A 19,773-nucleotide genomic window follows, 5' to 3' on the forward strand; every position below is an offset into this window, starting at 1 on the left:
ACACACACACACACACATATACACACACATGCACTGAAATTAAAAAAAAATAAAGTTGAATTTAGAGCTTTAATATTTTAGGGCAAGATTATCCTTGTCATTGAAATATACTTTGAAAGCATGGGTATTAATATCAACATGATAGTCTCATTTTACTGTGTGGCTGTACCATAATTTACTTAATCAAACTCCTATTATTAGACATTTAGGTAATTCCCTATTTTAAAATAACAATGCAGTGGACATTTGGGTACATAAATCTTTGTTAATATTTATGATTATTTCCTTAAGATAATTATTAAAGGAGAATTCTTGAGAAAAAGAGTATGAATATATTGGGGGATCTTAATACAAAGATTAGTTACCAAATTGCTCTCATGAATGGCTGTACATACTTCTGCCAATATGTTAGTATTTGTCATTTCCCTTAATCTTTCTCATCACTTGGTGTTATGAAAAATATGGAATGTAGTAGTATATAATCTAATTTGTGTTGAGATTATAATAAATATGTTAATTTAGTTTATGTTAGTTTTAATTTTATTTTTAAGTTTATGTTAGTCTGTCTTTTGTTGTAAAATGTCTGAAATTCTTAAATGCATGTGTGTGTATATGTATGTGTGTAATAAGGGTGATACGTTTCCTTTCATCCAATAATAATATTTTATACTATTTGAGCATTCCTAATCTTATTAAAGATTGAAAGCCTCTTAGAGTTCTCAGGAGTTGTCCCTTTTCTTCATATAGAGGTCTAGCTCTTTGGTTTAAGGATGCTATTTTTTGTGCTGCTTTTGCATGTTTTGTTTGTGTGTTTTTACCTCTAGCACAGGATTAGGTATATAGAAGATCCTCAATAAGTATTTGAACTAAATACATTCATTCACTTGCATAAACCAGGATTTCCATTCCTTTCCATAAAGAAGATAATTTTTGTTTCAACAAACTCTAGAAACTTCCACTTTCTCCAGTGCTTCTGTTTTGTCACTGTATGGAGAGCAGTTTTTTTGTTTTACTTACTCATTTCCATAGCAAGGACAGTGATATTATGCCAAGAAAACTCTTCCCGGTCAAGGGGTCTCGCAGTCATTAGGGCACCTGTTGTAATGTCAACATAGAAGAACCTTCCAGGGTCACTGCTTCTGTCAATGGAATATCTGCAAAAACAGATTACACACATCGTTTTATTTGGATAAGCATACTGTGGCATATTACATGAGAGAACTGAGTGCATGCCCTGTGGAACAGGATAGTTCTCGGTTAAGGGCACTTGGAAGACTGCATTGCTGTTTTATCTGTCCAAAAACCCTCCCCGCTCCCCCAAAAGAAAACCCCAAACACAAAACAACAACAAACTATTACTGCTTTAATTTCCTCATTCATAAAATGAAATAAAACAGGGTGCCAAAGACTTAGGGTAGTTTTACACTTTTTAAAGATCAATTTCAGTTATTTAAAGCTTAAAACTGCCCTAAGACTTTTGGGACACTCTGAATGTCAGCCCCTACATATCTTTGTTCAAAACAAATTTTATTCACATAAGTCCAGAAACGATAAATTGGAACTGGAAAAGGTATAGTTACGTGGTTCCGGTTCCTGTAAGTTGTATCACCTATTGAGAAGGAAAGATTTGAATCAGGTCTTTTGTAAACATACTAATGACTGACCTGCTGTCAAACACATTAACGGTATTTGCTAAATGGGATGTCCTTACCTGTGGAATGTTACTAGCAAGATGGACCAGGTCTGTCTAGGTTGCTTATTGTAAGGAAGCCTGGAATTTATGAATTTATTGGGCACAGCGTGCTGGAAAATGTCATGTGAGCTATGTAATTAATGGGGTATAAAAAGCAGATGTTCCATAATCAAAATGGCTCCTTCTGTTGAAGCATTGCACTTCATCCTTTGCTTACACTTTTCATATTCAGTGTGGACCAACATGCATCCTTATACAGGAAAAAGAAGGATAGTTACAGGCACCTACAACTGACAGGTTCAGACCTCTCTAAGGAAAGGATGCTTAGCTCATATTTTGCTGTTGTTTATATCCTTTGAGTCCTTATTTACCTTGATACTGGGTAAGATCTGTAATTCCTGTTGAATCTGATTTGGCAGTCTGACCGTTTGTATTATCTCACCGAAGTTGTCTTACCTGGTGCCCATATTAGGAGATTCACTAAGTATGGAGGGAGTTTCAGGCATCTGTATGTTTAAAAACCTTCATAAGGGATTTTGATATGTAGCCATGATTGAGAACCATCCTTTAGAATCTTACGTAGTCCTTGGTAATGGCCAGTAGTTATGATCGCTGCCGTTTATTGAATACCAGGCATTTTATAGCTTCTTTTTAAAACACATACATATGTTTTTAACATCTTTATTGGAGTACAGTTGCTTCACAATGCTGTGCCAGCCTCTGCTGTACAACAAAGTGAATCAGCCATATGCATACATATATCCCCATATCCCCTCCCTCTTGTGTCTCCCTTCCACCCTCCCTATCTCACCCCTCTAGGTGGTCACAAAGCACCGAGCTGACTCTCTGTGCTATGCGGCTGCTTCCCACTAGCTATCTATTTTACATTTGGCAGTGTATATATGTCCATGCCCCTCTCTCACTTCGTCCCAGCTTACCCTTCCCCCTCCCCATGTCCTCAAGTTCATTCTCTACGTCTGTATCTTTATTCCTGTCCTGCTCCTAGGTTCTTCAGAACCTTTTTTTTTTTTTTTTTAGATTCCATGTATATGTGTTAGTGTATGGTATTTGTTTTTCTCTTTCTGACTTACTTCACTCTGTGTGACAGACTCTAGGTCCATCCACCTCACTACAGATAACTCAGTTTCGTTGCTTTCTATGGCTGAGTAATATTCCATTGTATATATGTGCCACATCTTCTTTATCCATTCATCTGTTGATGGACACTTAGGTTGCTTCCACGTCCTGGTTATTGTAAATAGTGCTGCAGTGAACACTGTGGTACATGACTCTTTTTGAATTATGCTTTTCTCCAGGTATATACCCAGTGGTAGGATTGCTGGGTCGTAGGGTAGTTCTATTTTTAGTTTTTTAAGGAACCACCATACTGTTCTCCACAGTGGCTGTATCAATTTACATTCCCACCAACAGTGCAAGAGGGTTCCCTTTTCTCCACACCCTCTCCAGCATTTATTGTTTGTAGATTTTTTGATGCTGGCCATTCTGACTGGTGTGAGGTGATACCTCATTGTAGTTTTGATTTGCATTTCTCTAATGATTAGTGATGTTGAGCATCCTTTCATGTGTTTGTTGGCAATGTGTGTATCTTCTTTGGACAAATGTCTATTTAGGTCTTCTGCCCATTTTTGGATTGGGTTGTTTGTTTTTTTGATATTGAGCTGCATGAGCTGCCTGTATATTTTGGAGATTAATCCTTTGTCGGTTGCTTCATTTGCAAATATTTTCTCCCATTAAGAGGGTTGTCTTTTCGTCTTGTTTATGCTTTCCTTTGCTGTGCAAAAGCTTTTAAGTTTCGTTAGGTCCCATTTGTTTATTTTTGTTTTTATTTCCATTTCTCTAGGAGGTGGGTCAAAAAGGATCTTGCTGTGATTTATGTCATAGAGTGTTCTGCCTGTGTTTTCCTCTAAAGAGTTTTATAGTGTCTGGCCTTACATTTAGATCTTTAATACATTTTGAGTTTATTTTTGTGTATGGTGTTAGGGAGTGTTCTAATTTCATTCTTTTACATGTAGCTGTCCAGTTTTCCCAGCACCACTTATTGAAGAGGTGGTCTTTTCTCCATTGTATATTCTTGCGTCCTTTATCAAAGGTAAGGGGACCATATGTGTGTGGGTTTATCTCTGGCCTTTCTATACTGTTCCATTGATCTATATTTCTGTTTTTGTGCCAGTGCCATACTGTCTTGATTACTGTAGCTTTGTAGTACAGTCTGAAGTCCAGGAGTCTGATTCCTCCAGCTCCGTTTTTCTTCTCAAAATTGCTTTGGCTATTCGGGGTCTTTTGTGTTTCCATACAAATTGTGCAATTTTTTGTTCTAGTTCTGTGATAAATGCCATTGGTAGTTGGATAGGTATTGCATTGAATCTGTAGATTGCTTTGGGTAGTATAGTCATTTTCACAATGTTGATTCTTCCAGTCCAAGAACATGGTATATCTCTCCATCTGTCTGTATCATCTTTACTTTCTTTCATCAGTGTCTTATACTTTCTGCATACAGGTCTTTTGTCTCCTTAGGTAGGTTTATTCCTAGGTATTTTATTCTTTTTGTTGCAGTGGTAAATGGGAAACACTCCCATTTCTCTTTGAGATTTTTCATCATTAGTATATAGGAATGCAAGAGACTTCTCTGCCTTAATTTTGTATCCTGCTACTTTACCAAATTCATTGATTAGCTCTAGTAGTTTTCTGGTAACATCTTTAGGATTCTCTCTGTATAGTATGATGTCATCTGCAAACAGTGACAGTTTTACTGCTTCTTTTCTGATTTGGATTCTTCTTATTTCTTTTTCTTCTCTGATTTCTGTGGCTAAAAATTCCAGAACTGTGTGGAATAATAGTGATGAGAGGGGGCAACCTTGTCTTGTTCCTGATCTTAGTGGAAATGGTTTCAGTTTTTCACCATTGAGAACGATGTTGGCTGTGGGTTTGTCACGTATGGCCTTTATTATGTTGAGGTAAGTTCCCTCTATACCTACTTTCTGGAGGGTTTTTATCATAAATGGGTGTTGAATTTTGTCGAAAGCTTTTTCTGCATCTATTGAGATGATCATATGGTTTTTATCCTTCAGTTTGTTAATATGGTGTATCACATTGACTGATTGGTGTATACTGTAGAATCCTTGCATTCCTGGGATAAACCCCACTTGATCATGGTGTATAATCCTTTTAATGTGCTGTTGGATTCTGTTTACTAGTATTTTGTTGAGGATTTTTGCATCTGTGTTCATCGGTGATATTGGCCTGTAGTTTTCTTTTTTTGTGACATCCTTGTCTGGTTTTGGTATCAGGGTGATGGTGGCCTCGTAGAATGAGTTTGAGAGTGTTCCTCCCTCTGCTATATTTTGGAAGAGTTTAAGAGGGATAGGTGTTAGCTCTTCTCTAAATGTTTGATAGAATTTGCCTGTGAAGCCATCTGGTTCTGGGCTTTTGTTGGAAGATTTTTAATCACAGTTTCAATTTCAGTGCTTCTGATTGGTCTGTTTATATTTTCTATTTCTTCCTGGTTTAGTCTCGGAAGGTTGCACTTTACTAAGAATTTGTCCATTTCTTCCAGGTTGTCTGTTTTATTGGCATACAGTTGCTTGTAGTAATCTCTCATTATCCTTTTTATTTCTGCAGGGTCCGTTGTTACTTCTCCTTTTTCATTTCTAATTGTGTTGATTTGAGTCTTTTCCCTTTTTTTCTTGATGAGTCTGGCTAATGGTTTATCAATTTTGTTTATCTTCTTCAAGAACCAGCTTTTAGTTTTATTGATCTTTGCCATGGTTTCCTTCATTTCTTTTTCTTTTATTTCTGATCTGATTTTTAGGATTTCTTTCCCTCTGCTACTTTGGGGTTTCTTTGTTCTTCTTCCTCTAATTGCTTTAGGTGTAAGGTTAGGTTGTTTATTTGAGATTTTTCTTGTTTCTTCAGATAGGATTGTATTGCTATAAACTTCCCTCTTAGAACTGCTTTTATTGCATCCCATAGGTTTTGGGTCATTGTGTTTTCATTGTCATTTGTTTCTAGGTATTTTTTGATTTCCTCTTTGATTTCTTCAGTGATCTCTTGGTTATTTAGTAGCGTATTCTTTAGCCTCCATGTGTTCGTATATTTTCCTGTAATTGATATCTAGTCTCATAGTGTTGTGGTCATAAAAGATACTTGATACGATTTCAATTTTCTTAAATTTACCAAGGCTTGATTTGTGACCCAAGATACGATCTAACCTGGAGAATGTTCCATGAGCACTTCAGAAGAAAGTGTTTTCTGTTGTTTTTGGATGGAATGTCCTATAAATATCAATTAAGTCCATCTTGTTTAATGTGTTATTTAAAGCTTGTGTTTCCGTATTTATTTTCATTTTGGATGATCTGTCCGTTGGTGAAAGTGAGGTATTAAAGTCCCCTACTATGATTGTGTTACTGTCGATTTCCCCTTTTATGGCTGTTAGGATTTGCCTTATGTATTGAGGTGCTCCTATGTTGGGTGCATAAATATGTACAATTGTTATATCTTCTTCTTGGATTGATCCCTTGATCATTATGTAGTGTCCTTCTTTGTCTCTTGTAACAAACAGTCTTTATTTTAAAGACTATTGTCTGATATGAGAATTGCTACTCCAGCTTTCTTTTGACTTCCACTTGTATGGAATATCTTTTTCCATCCCCTCACTTTCAGTCTGTATGTGTCCCTGGGTCTGAAGTGGGTCTCTTGTAGACAGCATATATACGGGTCTTGTTTTTGTATCCATTCAGCCAGTCTATGTCTTTTGGTGGGAGCATTTAATCCATTTACATTCAAGGTAATTATCGATATGTTTGTTCCTATTACCATTTTCTTAATTGTTTTGGGTTTGTTGTAGGTCTTTTCCTTCTCTCGTGTTTCCTGCCTAGAGAAGTTCCTTTAGCATTTGTTGTGAAGCTGGTTTGGTGGTGCTGAATTCTCTTAGCTTTTGCTTGTCTGTAAAGGTTTTAATTTCTCCGTCAGATCTGAATGAGATCCTTGCTGGGTAGAGTAATCCTGGTTGTAGGTTTTTCCCTTTCATCACTTTAAATATGTCCTGCCACTCCTTTCTGGCTTGCAGAGTTTCTGCTGAAAGATCAGCTGTTAACCTCATGGGGATTCCCTTGTATGTTATTTGTTGCTTTTCCCTTGCTGCTTTTAATATTTTTTCTTTGTATTTAATGTTTGATAGTTTGATTAATATGTGTCTTGGCGTGGTTCTCCTTGGATTTATCCTGTATGGGACTCTGCGCTTCCTGGACTTGATTGACTATTTCCTTTCCCATATTAGGGAAGTTTTCAACTATAATCTCTTCAGATATTTTCTCAGACCCTTTCTTTTTGTCTTCTTCTTCTGGGACCCCTATAATTCGAATGTTGGTGTGTTTAATGTTGTCCCAGAGGTCTCTGAGACCGTCCTCAATTCTTTTTATTCTTTTTTCTTTATTCTGCTCTGTGATAGTTATTTCCACTATTTTATCTTCAGTTCACTTATCTGTTCTTCTGCCTCAGTTATTCTGCTATTGATTCCTTCTGGAGAGTTTTTAATTTCATTCATTGTGTCATTCATCATTGTGTGTTTACTCTGTAGTTCTTCTAGGTCCTTGTTAAACGTTTCTTGTATTTTCTCCATTCTGTTGCCACGATTTTGGATCACCTTTACTCTCATTACTCTGAATTCTTTTTCAGTTATACTGCCTATTTCCTCTTCATTTGTTTGGTCTGGTGGGTTTTTACTTTGCTCCTTCATCTGCTGTGTATTCCTCTGTCTTCTCATTTTGCTTAACTTACTGTGTTTGGGGTCTCCAGTTTTGTAGTTCCCGTTTTTTTGGTGTCTGCCCCCAGTGGGTCAGGTTGGTTCAGTGGTTGTGTAGGCTTCCTGGTGGAGGGGACTGGTACCTGTGTTCTGGTGGATGAGGCTGGGTCTTGTCTTTCTGGGGGGCAGGACCGTGTCCGGTGGTATGTTTTGGGGTGTCTGTGAACTTATTATGATTTTAGACAGCCTCTCTGCTAATGGGTGGGGTTGTGTTCCTGTCTTGCTAGTTGTTTGGCATAGGGTGTCCAGCACTGGAGCTTGCTGGTTGTTGAGTGGAGCTGGGTCTTAGCATTGAGATGGAGATCTCTCGCCGATTGATATTACATGGGGCCGGGAGGTTTCTGGTGCTCCAGTATCCTGAACTCGGCTCTCCCACCTCAGAGGCTCAGGCCTGACACCCGGCCAGAGCACCAAGACCCTGTCAGCCACACAGCCGGGTACGTGGGGAGTTTCTTGCCTTTTGGGAAGTCTGAGGTCTTCTGCCAGCATTCAGGAGATGTTCTGTAGAAGCTGTTCCACATGTAGGTGTATTCTGATGTATGTGTGGGGAGGAAGGTGGTCTCCGCGTCTTACGCTCAGCCATCTTGCAGGCCCTCTTGGGTTTAAGCTTGTAATCACGTACAGGTGCTGGGTCGCAGAGGGGAGTCGCTGCATGCCATGCAGGGCCACAGAGGAGGCTCCAGGTTTTGGTCGGGGGGCAAAGACAGGAGCAAGAGGAAACTCGGCCAGAGCCTTTAATGGGGTTTCTGAACTTGCGTTTACTCGGCGATAGCAGAGGAACTGCAATTCTAGAAGGCACAGTGTTGCAAGTTACAGGCCAGTCTGTGGAGAGCTCAGGATGGGCTGTATTTATCTATAGCTTCTTTTTAAGTTCTACAGCATCTCTAGGACGTAGGTATTATCTCACCTAACAGGAAACTAGGACTTAGAGAAGTTAAGTCACTTTCATACAGTTACACAGCTAATAATTTGCAGCTAACAGTAAGATTTGAAACAAACATTTGTTTATATATAAACTATTGTATATATATAATATGTAATATACTGTAAATTATATATAAATGATTCTATTTCTTATATATTATATATATATATATATATATATATAAGCTATTGTAACATATTGGGTTCAAAATTCCATTTAAAGTTGCCAGCGGGTGCAAACGAACCTATTTTCAAAACAGAAATAGAGTCACAGATGTAGAAAACAAACTTACGGTTATCAAGGAGGAAGCGGGGGGGGAGTTTGGGATTGACATATACACACTACTATATATAAAATAGATAACTAATAAGAACCTACTGTATAGCACAGGGAACTCTCCTATATGGGAATAGAATCTGAAAGAGTGGATATATGTATATGTATAACTGATTCACTTTGCTGTAAACCTGAAACTAACACAACATTGTAAATCAACTATAATCCAGTAAAAATTAATTTTAAAAAAAGTTGCCAGCGGAATTCCCTGGTGGTCCAGTGGTTAGGACTCTGGGCTTTCACTGCTGAGGGTCCGGGTTCAGTCCCTGGTCAGGGAACTAAGATCCCACAAGCTGCACAGCATGGCCAAAAAAAGTTGCCGGCAATTGCAGTCTCTATCTTGAAGTTGTTGAAACTGGGAAATACTGCCCATTTGATGGGAGTAAGTCGTTTCTTTACTTTAGTGTATTGTTTTTCAATCTGAAATAAATATGGTGGGTTATGACTAGTGTAGAAAGAACATGTATATGTATGCCAGACTGTATTCCAGTAAGGGTAAATATTGATGGTAAAACTTTTGTTTCAATACATATAAATAGATATATATATACAGTATATACCAGTATATGTATTATTTGGTAAAGTATTTTGTTTCGAGTATGTATTTTTTCCTACAGAAATTCAGGATGACTGTTCAGAGAATTAGGAATTAAAGGGAAAGGTGACCACTAAAGGCAGGAGAAGTTGGAAACATTTCAGTTCTAACTCTCCAAGTGTTGGGAAATTTAAATAAGTAAAGTAATGCTTCTCTCTGCTTCTGACACTGTTACTGTAGCCAGGCACTGCTCTAAACATCTTACCTGTATTGACTCATATAATCCCCACAATAAACCTATGAGGTAGGTACTGTTATCATCCCCATTTTACAGGTGAGAAAACTGGAGCATGGAAAGGTTAAGACATTTGCCCAAGGTTGCACGTCTGGGAATCAAACCTAGGCATATGGAATGTATGAGATTGTTTCAGGAAACAAAGCCTTAACTCTTTTTTGAAGATAGATTAAGCCATGATAGCCAACAGTTGACTATTTAATAAAGAATAAATACATGCCTACAAAGTTAATTTAAAATTAACTGGAGCGGGTTTTTTTAGGTATAATTAGTGATTTAGTTTTAAAGTTTACAGGCTATTTTAAGATTTGAATTTATCTTAGAAAAAAAATACTGGTTGGCTCCTGACAGTCTTTTCTTTCAGCTCCCCAAACAGGAGAAAAGCCAGCCATTCAGCCCACAGAGCCGTAACCCTGTTGGCAGCTCTCCAAGCTGTAGGCATAATGCTGAGGGGAGAGGCAGCCTATGATGAACCAGCTTCCTGCATTCAAACCTACAACGCCATAGCAAATGTCACAGATGGTAGGGGAGATGGAGTGATGGAAATAACTGACAGAACCCATGACAGTACTGCCCGCTGACACACTGCGAGGAACCGCTGCGAGCCTGCCTCAGAGAAGCCTCCCTCAAGTGGAATTCCTCTTCCATTTCCCAAGCGGGGCCTGAATTGAGGCAATAATAGCATTCATTACTCTGAATGGGACCCTGGGCCAATTTTCAGGAGTCAAGAGAACAAATTTAAAGGCGTAGATACAGATAGAAAATGAGGAAGCTGGGACATACTAGTGAATTACGTAGGTGGTTTTCCTTTCTCTAACCATAATATTCTCACCTACTGTGGGCAGAATAGGCATAACATTCACATACAAAACTGCCTTCAGCGAACAATAGCTGGTGTTCGTTGAACTCCCTGCTTGTTTACTTGGCTGAGGACATTCTCTGAATTTAGGAGTGATTTTGGAGGTAGGGTGTCATGGACAGGCTCCCTAAATCCACACACACTCTAGGAAGGCACAGGGGGACAGGCTGTTTCCATACGAGCAGGAGCCTATTTCAGTTGCCTAATGGTTCAGTTTCCTGCTTGCTAGAAATTCCTTGAGCATTTATTAAAAATTTAGGTGATCCAAACACTGTATTTTTCATGTACATGTAACTAAATCTGGAGACTTAGTTTTGGGCTTTACTAATAAATGATGACCAGCTTATATGCCTGAACACACCATAAACTTTCCAGAAATGAGATTATAAAAGTCCTGATAATCTTTTTAAAAAGTTCAGTGACCTTTTTATCCATAGCATTTGAACCTCAGGTGGTATGTTGTTTTTTGAGTGATTTAATATGCACTTTCTTTTTAGGAATGTGAACCGCATTTATTTGTACCAAAAATGCACAAGATAGACAAGCGGCATATGGCATATTCAAATTATTTTTAAAAGAAAATAACTTTTATAGGACAAATAAGGAGAAAACAAGCAATTTGGTGAAAGATAATGTAGGAAAGTACTTTCCAAATGGGTTTATTAAGTAATAGCCAGAGATTTGACTTCTAGGTGCTTTTCCTTCTCAGAATCCGGACCCCTGGTGTTCTGCTTGGCTCCAGAGACCATTCTTCGTTCCTGTGGGGCAGCACAAAGGGTCAGAGACCCTGTCTCACAATATGAATTCTGTTCCTTCTTTCCAACCGAAATGCACAGGGACGATCATCTCTAGTTATGATAAGTGGAATTCTGCTCTATCCCCTGTGCCTGAACGCTTATCTTGTTACCTCCAGGCCTGTGGCTGTTGCCTTGTTCTTGCCAGTTTCTCTTTCAAGACCTAGAACCCTGCCCTGGAATAAGCCCAGTGGACCCTGCTCTATGCCTCCCGCCTGTGCACTCTTGGATTCCCCCTGACTGGGATGTATTGGACTACACAGGCACCCCACTATAGACCTCCCTGATGCTAATTGCATCAGTGCCATGCCAGCCAGCTGACAGTTTTCAGTGGCACATCATCTGAAGCAGCATTTTCTGTTAGCCAGACAGGATTCCCTCATTTTGTATCCTCATTTTGCTCCATGCCAGCAGTGGATCTAGGCCTGCGGGTGTTTCTCTTTCCTTCCTAGATATGTGTTGAGATAACGACTTTAGTCCTGAATAGTGCACATTCACTCTAGGGGTGTGTGTGTGTGTGTGTGTGTGTGTGTGTGTGTGTGGGTGTGAATTTCCTTGTTTCTTGACTGCTTTCAGTCTCTCTTACTTGTCATTTAGTAGTGTGACTCCTGACAAAATCATATTTCCAGTGCTTACCATGTAGGAGTCCAGAATCAGAATCTGGAAAGAAGATGTGGAAGCATCCACTGGATATTCTGATTGACTCTTTTAGAAATGAGATCTGATTTTTTTCAAACTGTGCTTGTTTTATTTCAAACACTTTCCCTCCATAAAGTTTTATTCTCTAGAGTTTTTTCCCACAGTAGTGTCTCTGATATGAATAGATTAATCAGAAGATAGATATATATTCTTGGCTTCTGATATAAATATAATATTTATATTACAAATATAAATTTATAGTAGAATTGGTTTCATTTGTGTTGTTGTTTTGGGGATAATATGATTCCACTAACTTCTATTATACATTTAAAAAGCTTAAGGTTGAAATATCACTTCTATAAAATTGTTATAGCTCATAAAGATTAGTTTTCTTCTAAAAATCAAATATCAGAATTCAAGCAAAATAATTTTAGCCATTTTAATGCCTGAAAATGTAAAATGTTTGCTAATTGGTTAGAGGAAGCAGATTTCCCCCAGTATAGTTAAACTCAGGATAGAACCATCTTTATTAAACTGCAAAAGCACATTTTCATTAAATACAAAATAGCACCAGGTGAGGAAAGTAACCGGCTGACAGAAAAGGCCTTTGATGAATCAGGGTGTGTTTAAAATGTGCGATCTGCACTAAAGCCCTAGATCCATTTGTGTGGCTTTCAACAATTAATGTGACAGATGGTCTCAAACAGCCTTGGAATCCTGATCTTTTGTGTCAAGCTTCAGAGGCTTGGCAGTTGCTCTGGAAGGTTGAAGTGTCAATCTGTCCACCAGCTGTCTGCACTTTGGTTCCATAGTCGACAGGAGATGGCCATGGCTATAAGAGCAGCTCTCTACCCCTCCTGAGGGGGAAGCATCTAGGTTGGAATCTTGATGTTCAAATGTACTTTGGAGAGGCTGTTATGTGGGCTTGCAATAGAAAGCCAGTCTACATGGCATCAAAGCTGTTGACAACAGTAGTAGTTTCTATGTCTGTTCTTTGTATAGTATATGGAAATACGTGTTTATATATGTTATTTTTTCCATTTTTTAAAGTAAAAATGTCAAAGGTTCATAAAAATTAAAAGAATGTACAGTAATCACCTTTATATTCACCACTAAGATTCAACGATTTTTAATGTTTTGACATCTATATATCTGTCTATTTGGCAATATCTGGGGACTTTTTAGATTGTTACAACTCAGGGGGTGCTACTAGCATTTTGTAGGTAGAGGCCAGAGATGCTGCTAAACATTGTACAATACATCGAAGAGGCAGCTCCCTCAACGCAGAATTATCCACCCCCAAATGTCAGTAAGGCCACAACTGAGAATTGAGAGGTGTGTGTGTGTGTGTGTGTTGCTGAACCAGCTGACAGTGAGTTGTAGACATAATGGTACTTCATTTCTAAATAACATGAAGAGTCCATGTTATTTAAGAGAAAAGAATTTAAAGAAATAGGAGAGTGTCCAGAGATGGAAGAAACAGAGAAAAAGTGCTAGAAAATTAGATGAGGGAAGATTCCAGGATATAAGGATAAGGTGAAATGTGTAGAAAAACCTGATTGAGTTGTTGGTCACATCTGGATCCTTGGCAGAAATGATCTGTATGGTTGTTCCAATTGCCACATCTTCAGGTACCTCCACAAAATAAAAGCCAGGTTCAAACACAGGGGGCTCATCCACATCTTCCACACTGATGTGCACTGTGGTTGTGTCCTGAAATGGACCTAGGTTCAGAAAACGCATCTCTAGGTGAGGATTGGCTCCCTCCACTTTTAAGGTGTAGCTTTTCTTGGTTTCAAAACTCAGGGGCTGAAAAGTAATGACAGGAAAATAGATCAGTTAGAAGCATATACGTCAGGGTTCTAAAGGATGGATGATACTGCTGGCTAGTGGGTAGATTCCCAAATGCATTAAAATGGTGGAAAAGAGGCAAGAGGAAAAATAAGGGAATTTTTTCTTTTGTTCCATGGTTCTTGGTCTTAATGTCAGTTTCAACAATTTGGTAAAGAAAGTAAGGAAGATGCTAAAGGAAGCCAGTTTGCTGATGAAGAAAGCCACTGTACCCTGGGCAGGGCTGACTTAACTTGTCTACTCTTTAATCAGCATGGTCATCTTTAGAAATGCTTGTTCATTTGAAAAGGTGTCATGATAATTAAGAGAGAGTTTGAGTTCTATTTCAGCATATCCATACAACTGAGGCCTAGGCTTTTCTGTTTTCTTCCTTTTAAAAAAAAACAATTCTTGAGTACAAAGGCAATAGTGATTTTTTTCCAAGAAACTATCAATAAACACCTCACAAAGGTTCTCGAAGCACTGTGTCAGATCAATATTTGTGTGTTCAGTTTATCATAGACAATCTTTTTTAAAAACCTAATCCAATGCCTCATTTTACAGTTAAAGAAACTGAGACTCAGCGAGCTAGCAGACTGGCCTAAGCTGATGTGGTTACGCTGTGTCAGAGTAGAAATGCTGCTCTTGATTTTTAAATTCCTCATTCAAGGCTCACCCCCAAAAGTTTAACTTTGTCTAATAAAACCCCATGTCGTAAAATATAACTTTTTTGGTGTTTCCTTTTTTGGATCTATCTCTACCTTCAGAATGTTTTATGTCAAAATAAATACAGCACTTTAGGGCAGAAAGTGGACTTGAATGCCATCTCAAGAATAATCCATTTGTGTTTTTTTTTTTAACTGACAAAAATGTATAAAAGTTTAAAGCAAAACTTACCTCAAAATATCATTAATAATTTAAAAAATGATGGAAACTCAATTCTATAATTACAGAGGATAGTGAAGCAGTTACTAAAGCTTAAAAGTCACATGTCCACTTGGTGATGACAAGTTTTTCTAGCTAAACATTTCATTCATTTGTCCCTTTTTCATAAAATGTGCTGAATGTCAGCACGTCTCATGTTAGAAAGAGGCATGTGTCTGAGCAACTGGTTTGCTTTTGAGAAACAAACAGCAGTAGGAATTGCTTTAACTAAATTTGTTATTTTCAAATTCTAACAAAAAGTTTTTTGTTTGTTTTGTTGCTGTTGTTGGTTTACCGCTTGTCCTGTATTTACTTAGCGCCGTACTTTGTACTCTTCGTTTCATGGAGTCCGCCTTTCCCATTTGAACAAAGTGGCCATTTCCACCAGCCGCCCTGCGTCCGTAGTTCTTAGTCAAAAGGCAGGGTTTTCATAAACAGGGGTATCTGCCACTCAAGTTTCAATAAATTTGAAGGAATAGGTTTACCAGTTTATTTTATTTATACTGCTGTTTTAAGTCTAGACATTTATCTTTCCTGGTAAATTGCATTGTATTCTTTTAGAATTCTTTCCTTATGTAGAAGTAACCCAAAGTGGACACTGATTGTTTATGTTAGGTTTGAGCTAGGCAAAATATGTTGTTCCTTTAATTTTAAGTCATTTTTCTAATTTGGTATGAATTTTGTAAAAATTAAGATGTAACTTACATACATTAAAATTCATCCTTTTTAGTGTAAATTTTTGTAGGTTTTGACAAATGTATACAGTTATGTATGTGTCTCCTATGATAATTAAGATATAGAACAGTTCCATCACCCCATTATGCCCTGATCAGTACCTCTTTGTGGTCAGATCCCACCCCCCTGGCACCCACTGATCTATTTTGTATCCTTTTTACAAGAATGTCATATAAATGCAGTCATTCAGTATGTAGTCTTTTGAGTCTGGTTTCTTTCACTTAACATATGCATTTGAGATTCATTCATGTCATTGTGAATGTGGAGTTTGTCCCTTTTATTTCCAAGTAGTATTGCATTGTATGGATGTACCACAGTTTGTTTATCCATCCTCCACTGGAGCTACATTTGAGTTGTTTCCAATTTCTGATGATTATGCATAAAGCTACTATGAACATTTGTATACAGGTTTTTGTGGGAACATAGGTTTTCATTTCACTTGGGTAAATACCTAGGAGTGGGATCACAGGATTATTTGGTAAGCATATTTTAAACTTTATAAGAAACTTCCAAACCAGTTTTCAAAGTGGCTGTACCATTTTGCATTCCCACCAGGGATGTATGAGAGTTCTGGTTGCTCCACATCCTTGTCATTATTTGGTTTTGTCAGTTTTTCTGGTTTTAGCATCCTACTGGGTGTGAAACGGTATCTCATTGTGGTTTTGATTTGCATTTCCCTAATGCCTAATGATGTTGAGCATCTTTATATCTTCTTGAAGAGTTCTTTATATATTTTATATTAAAGTCTTTTATCAGGCAGGTGATTTGCAAATATTTTCTCCCAATCTGTGATTTATTTTTTCACTCAATTTTGATGAAGTCTCATTTATCACTTTTTATTTTGTAGATTGGGATTTTGGTGTCATATCTAAAAAAATTACCTAATCAGGGTCACAAAGACTTTATTCTGTTTTCTTCTAGAAATTTTATAGTTTTAGTTTTTCACATTTAGGTAAATCATCTATTTTGGGTTTATTTGTGTAGCTATGAATCAAGGTTCTTTATTATTATTTTTTTTGTATACAGACATCCAATTTTTCTAGCACTGTTGAAAGACGAGTGAGTTTTTAATTATTGTTAAAATTTCTTTTTAAATAAGTTACTTAGTGATTTTTATATTATTTAAGATTATTGTCTCCCTTAAATAATTTTATTATTTAAAATTTAAAGAAAACTTTGCCTTAAATACCCTAAACTTTAAATTGCCCATAATTGATATGAGTTTGACATTTCTGTCTAGAAAAGTTTTTGTACTTGTTTTTACATATTTAAATAGTAAATCAAAGAGTAGTAATGTCTGAGAACCCAAGTTAAATTCAAGAAATTTCCTAGAGTTGGAGCACATAAAAATGAAGTTTTTATATCCTTGAAAATTGAGTAATGAAAATTGTGTTACAAAATAGTAATGCAGTTCCCCTAAGCAGCATTAATCATTCCCTCTTCTTTTCCCATAGCACTTTGTCTTACTTCCATTATGGCTCTTCTTATTTTGTATTATAAATATTTCTTTCTGTGTTGGTTGCCTTCATGATACTAAAGGGCAAAGATTATGATTTAGTCAGATTTTTATTCCCCAGTACTTAGGGAGGGCCTAAAACCCAAACATGTTGTTACATTGAGTAGTGCAAAAGTTTTTCAGTGTATTAACATGTATTGATACTAGTTGAATGATGATATATACAGACTTTACGTTGCCATATTTCAATGATTTAAAGATACACATTTTTTTGTATTTTGACATTTTGGAAATAGGGTTGCTTCTCCAATTGATAGCATCTTATAATTGCTGTAGGCCCAACGAGAGGTAGGATGTAGTTGTCACCATTTGTGCTAGCCAAACCTGGTCAAAGTCGTTCATGCTGTACTTCGGTTGAGTTCTACACTTGTTGGTAATACATGTGTTGAACTTTACTGCCTTCTAAAATGTCTTCAGAAAGATTGTATTATGATTCAACATTGAAACAAAAGTTGCTGTTTAGGTAAAATGGTATGGAAACAATAGCAGGGAATAAATCTGATATTAGTGAAGCAAATACATCTGTGTCTGCAAGGGCTTTTCCAGTAACTACAAACAAAGGAATGAGAAAGCATTGTATCATTCAAATTAGCAGGAGGTTTTTTTGTGTGTGTGTGTTTTAAGTGATATATAAAACAGTGATGAGGAATGTGTCAGGGAGGACCTTCAAGATGGCAGAGGAGTAAGACATGGAGATCACTTTCCTCCCCACAAATACATCAAAAATATAACTACATGTGGAACAACTCCTACAGAACACCTGCTGAATGCTGGCAGAAAACCTCAGACTTCCCAAAAGGCAAGAAACTCCCCACGTACCTTGGTAGGGCAAAAGAAAAAAGGAAAAACAGAGACAAAAGAATAGGGATGGGACCTGCACCTCTGGGAGGGAGCTGTGAAGGAGGAAAAGTTTGCACACACTAGGAAGCCCGTTCACTGGCGGAGACGGGGGGTGGCTGTGGAGGGAAGCTTCGGAGCCACAGAGGAGAGTGCAGCAACAGGGGTGCAGAGAGCAAAGTGGAGAGATTCCCGCACAGAGGATCAGTGCCGACCAGCACTCACCAGCCTGAGAGGCTTGTCTGCTCACCTGCCGGGGCGGGTGGGGGCTGGGAGCTGAGGCTCAGGCTTCGGAGGTCAGATTCCAGGGACAGGACTGGGGTTGGCTGCGTGAACACAGCCTGAAGGGGGCTAGTGCGCCACAGCTAGCCGGGAGGGAGTCCGGGAAAAAGTCTGGACCTGCCAAAGAGGCAAGAGACCATTGTTTTGGGGTGCGTGAGGAGAGGGGATTCAGAGCACCGCCTAAATGAGCTCCAGCGATGGGCGCAAGCCGTGGCTATCAGCTTGGACCCCAGAGACGGGCATGGAATGCTAATGCTGCTGGTGCAGCCACCAAGAATCCTGTGTGCAAGCACAGGTCACTATCCACACCTCCTCTCCCAGGAGCCTGTGCAGCCTGCCACTGCCAGGGTCCCATGATCCAGGGACAGCTTCCCTGGGAGAACACACGGCGTGCCTCAGGCTGTTGCAACATTTTGGCTTCTGCCTCCGCAGGCTCGCCCCGCATTCCATACCCCTCCCTCCCCCCAGCCTGAGTGAGCCGGAGCCCCTGAATCAACTACTCCTTTAACCCGCTCCTGTCTGGGTGAAGAACAGATGCCAGAGGGTGACCTTCGTGCAGAGGCAAGGCCAAATCCAAAGCTGAACCCCAGGAGCTGTGCGAACGAAGATGAGAAAGGGAAATCTCTCTGTGCAGCCTCAGGAGCAGCGCATTAAACCTCCACAGTCAACTTGATGTACCCTGCGTCTGTGGAATACCTGAATAGACAACGAATCATCCCAAAACTGAGGCGGTGGACGTTGGGAGCAACTGTAGACTTGGGGTTTGCTTTCTGCGTCTAATTTGTTTCTAGTTTTATGTTTATCTAGTTTAGTATTTAGAGCTTATTATCACTGGTAGATTTGTTTATTGATTTGGTGGCTCTCTTCCTTTTTTTTATATATATATACATATATATTTTTTTCCCTTTTTCTCTTTTTGGGAGTGTGTATGTGTATACTTCTTTTTGTGATTTTGTCTGTATAGGTTTACTTTTACCATTTGTCCTAGGGTTCTATCTGTCTGTTTATTATTAGTGTCGTTTTTAGTGCTTGTTATCATTGGTGGATTTGTTTATTGTTTTGATTGCTCTCTTCTTTTTTTTTTTATAAATTTTTTATTTTAATAATATGTATTTTTAAATTTTTTATGTTAATAACTTTATTTTATTATTTTCTTTCTTTATTATTTTTTTATTTTCTCCCTTTTCTTCTGAGCCGTGTGGGTGACAGGGTCTTGGTGCTCTGGCCAGGTGTCAGGCCTGAGCCTCTGAGGTGGGAGAACCGAGTTCAGGACATTGGTCCACCAGAGACCTACTGACCCTATATAATATCAATCGGCGAGAGCTCTCCCAGAGATCTACATCTCAATGCTAAGACCCACTCCACTCAGTGACCAGCAGTCTCCAGTGCTGGACACCCTATGCCAAACAACTAGCAAGACAGGAACACAACACCACCCATTATCATAGAGGCTGCCTAAAATCATAGTAAGTTCACAGACACCCCAAAACATACCACTGGACGCGGTCCTGCCCACCAGAAAGACAAGATCCAGCCTCATCCATCAGAACACAGGCACCAGTCCCTCCACCAGGAAACCTACACAACCCACTGAACCAACCATACCCAGTGAGGGCAGAACCCAAAACAATGGGAACTACGAACCTGCAGCCTGTGAAAAGGACACCCCAAACACAGTAAGTTAAGCAAAATGAGAAGACAGAGAAATACACATCAGATGAAGGAGCAAGGTAAAAACCCACCAGACCAAAC

The 19,773-nt window shown here is 38.6% G+C and overlaps 1 protein-coding gene and 1 long non-coding RNA gene across 4 annotated transcripts in view; one reads left to right on the forward strand and one right to left on the reverse strand.

Moving 5' to 3' along the window:
• The window catches only part of LOC309610318, a 382,265-nt gene that overhangs the window by 84,132 nt on the left and 278,360 nt on the right, over window positions 1-19,773 (forward strand). The window lies entirely within an intron of this gene.
• Window positions 1-19,773, reverse strand: part of CDH20 (cadherin 20) — a 217,199-nt gene that overhangs the window by 32,978 nt on the left and 164,448 nt on the right. For all 3 annotated transcript variants that reach the window (XM_082352984.1, XM_082352982.1, XM_082352983.1), the window contains 2 exons: window positions 13,453-13,706; window positions 1,018-1,154 (listed from right to left, as the gene is read on the reverse strand). In XM_082352984.1, the coding sequence (XP_082209110.1) occupies window positions 1,018-1,154; window positions 13,453-13,706 (391 nt within the window). The remainder of the gene's footprint in view (window positions 1-1,017; window positions 1,155-13,452; window positions 13,707-19,773) is intronic.

Source organism: Balaenoptera borealis (genome assembly GCF_965194805.1).
Source record: "Balaenoptera borealis genome assembly, chromosome: 14".
In the NCBI taxonomy this organism is placed as follows: Eukaryota; Metazoa; Chordata; class Mammalia; order Artiodactyla; family Balaenopteridae; genus Balaenoptera; species Balaenoptera borealis.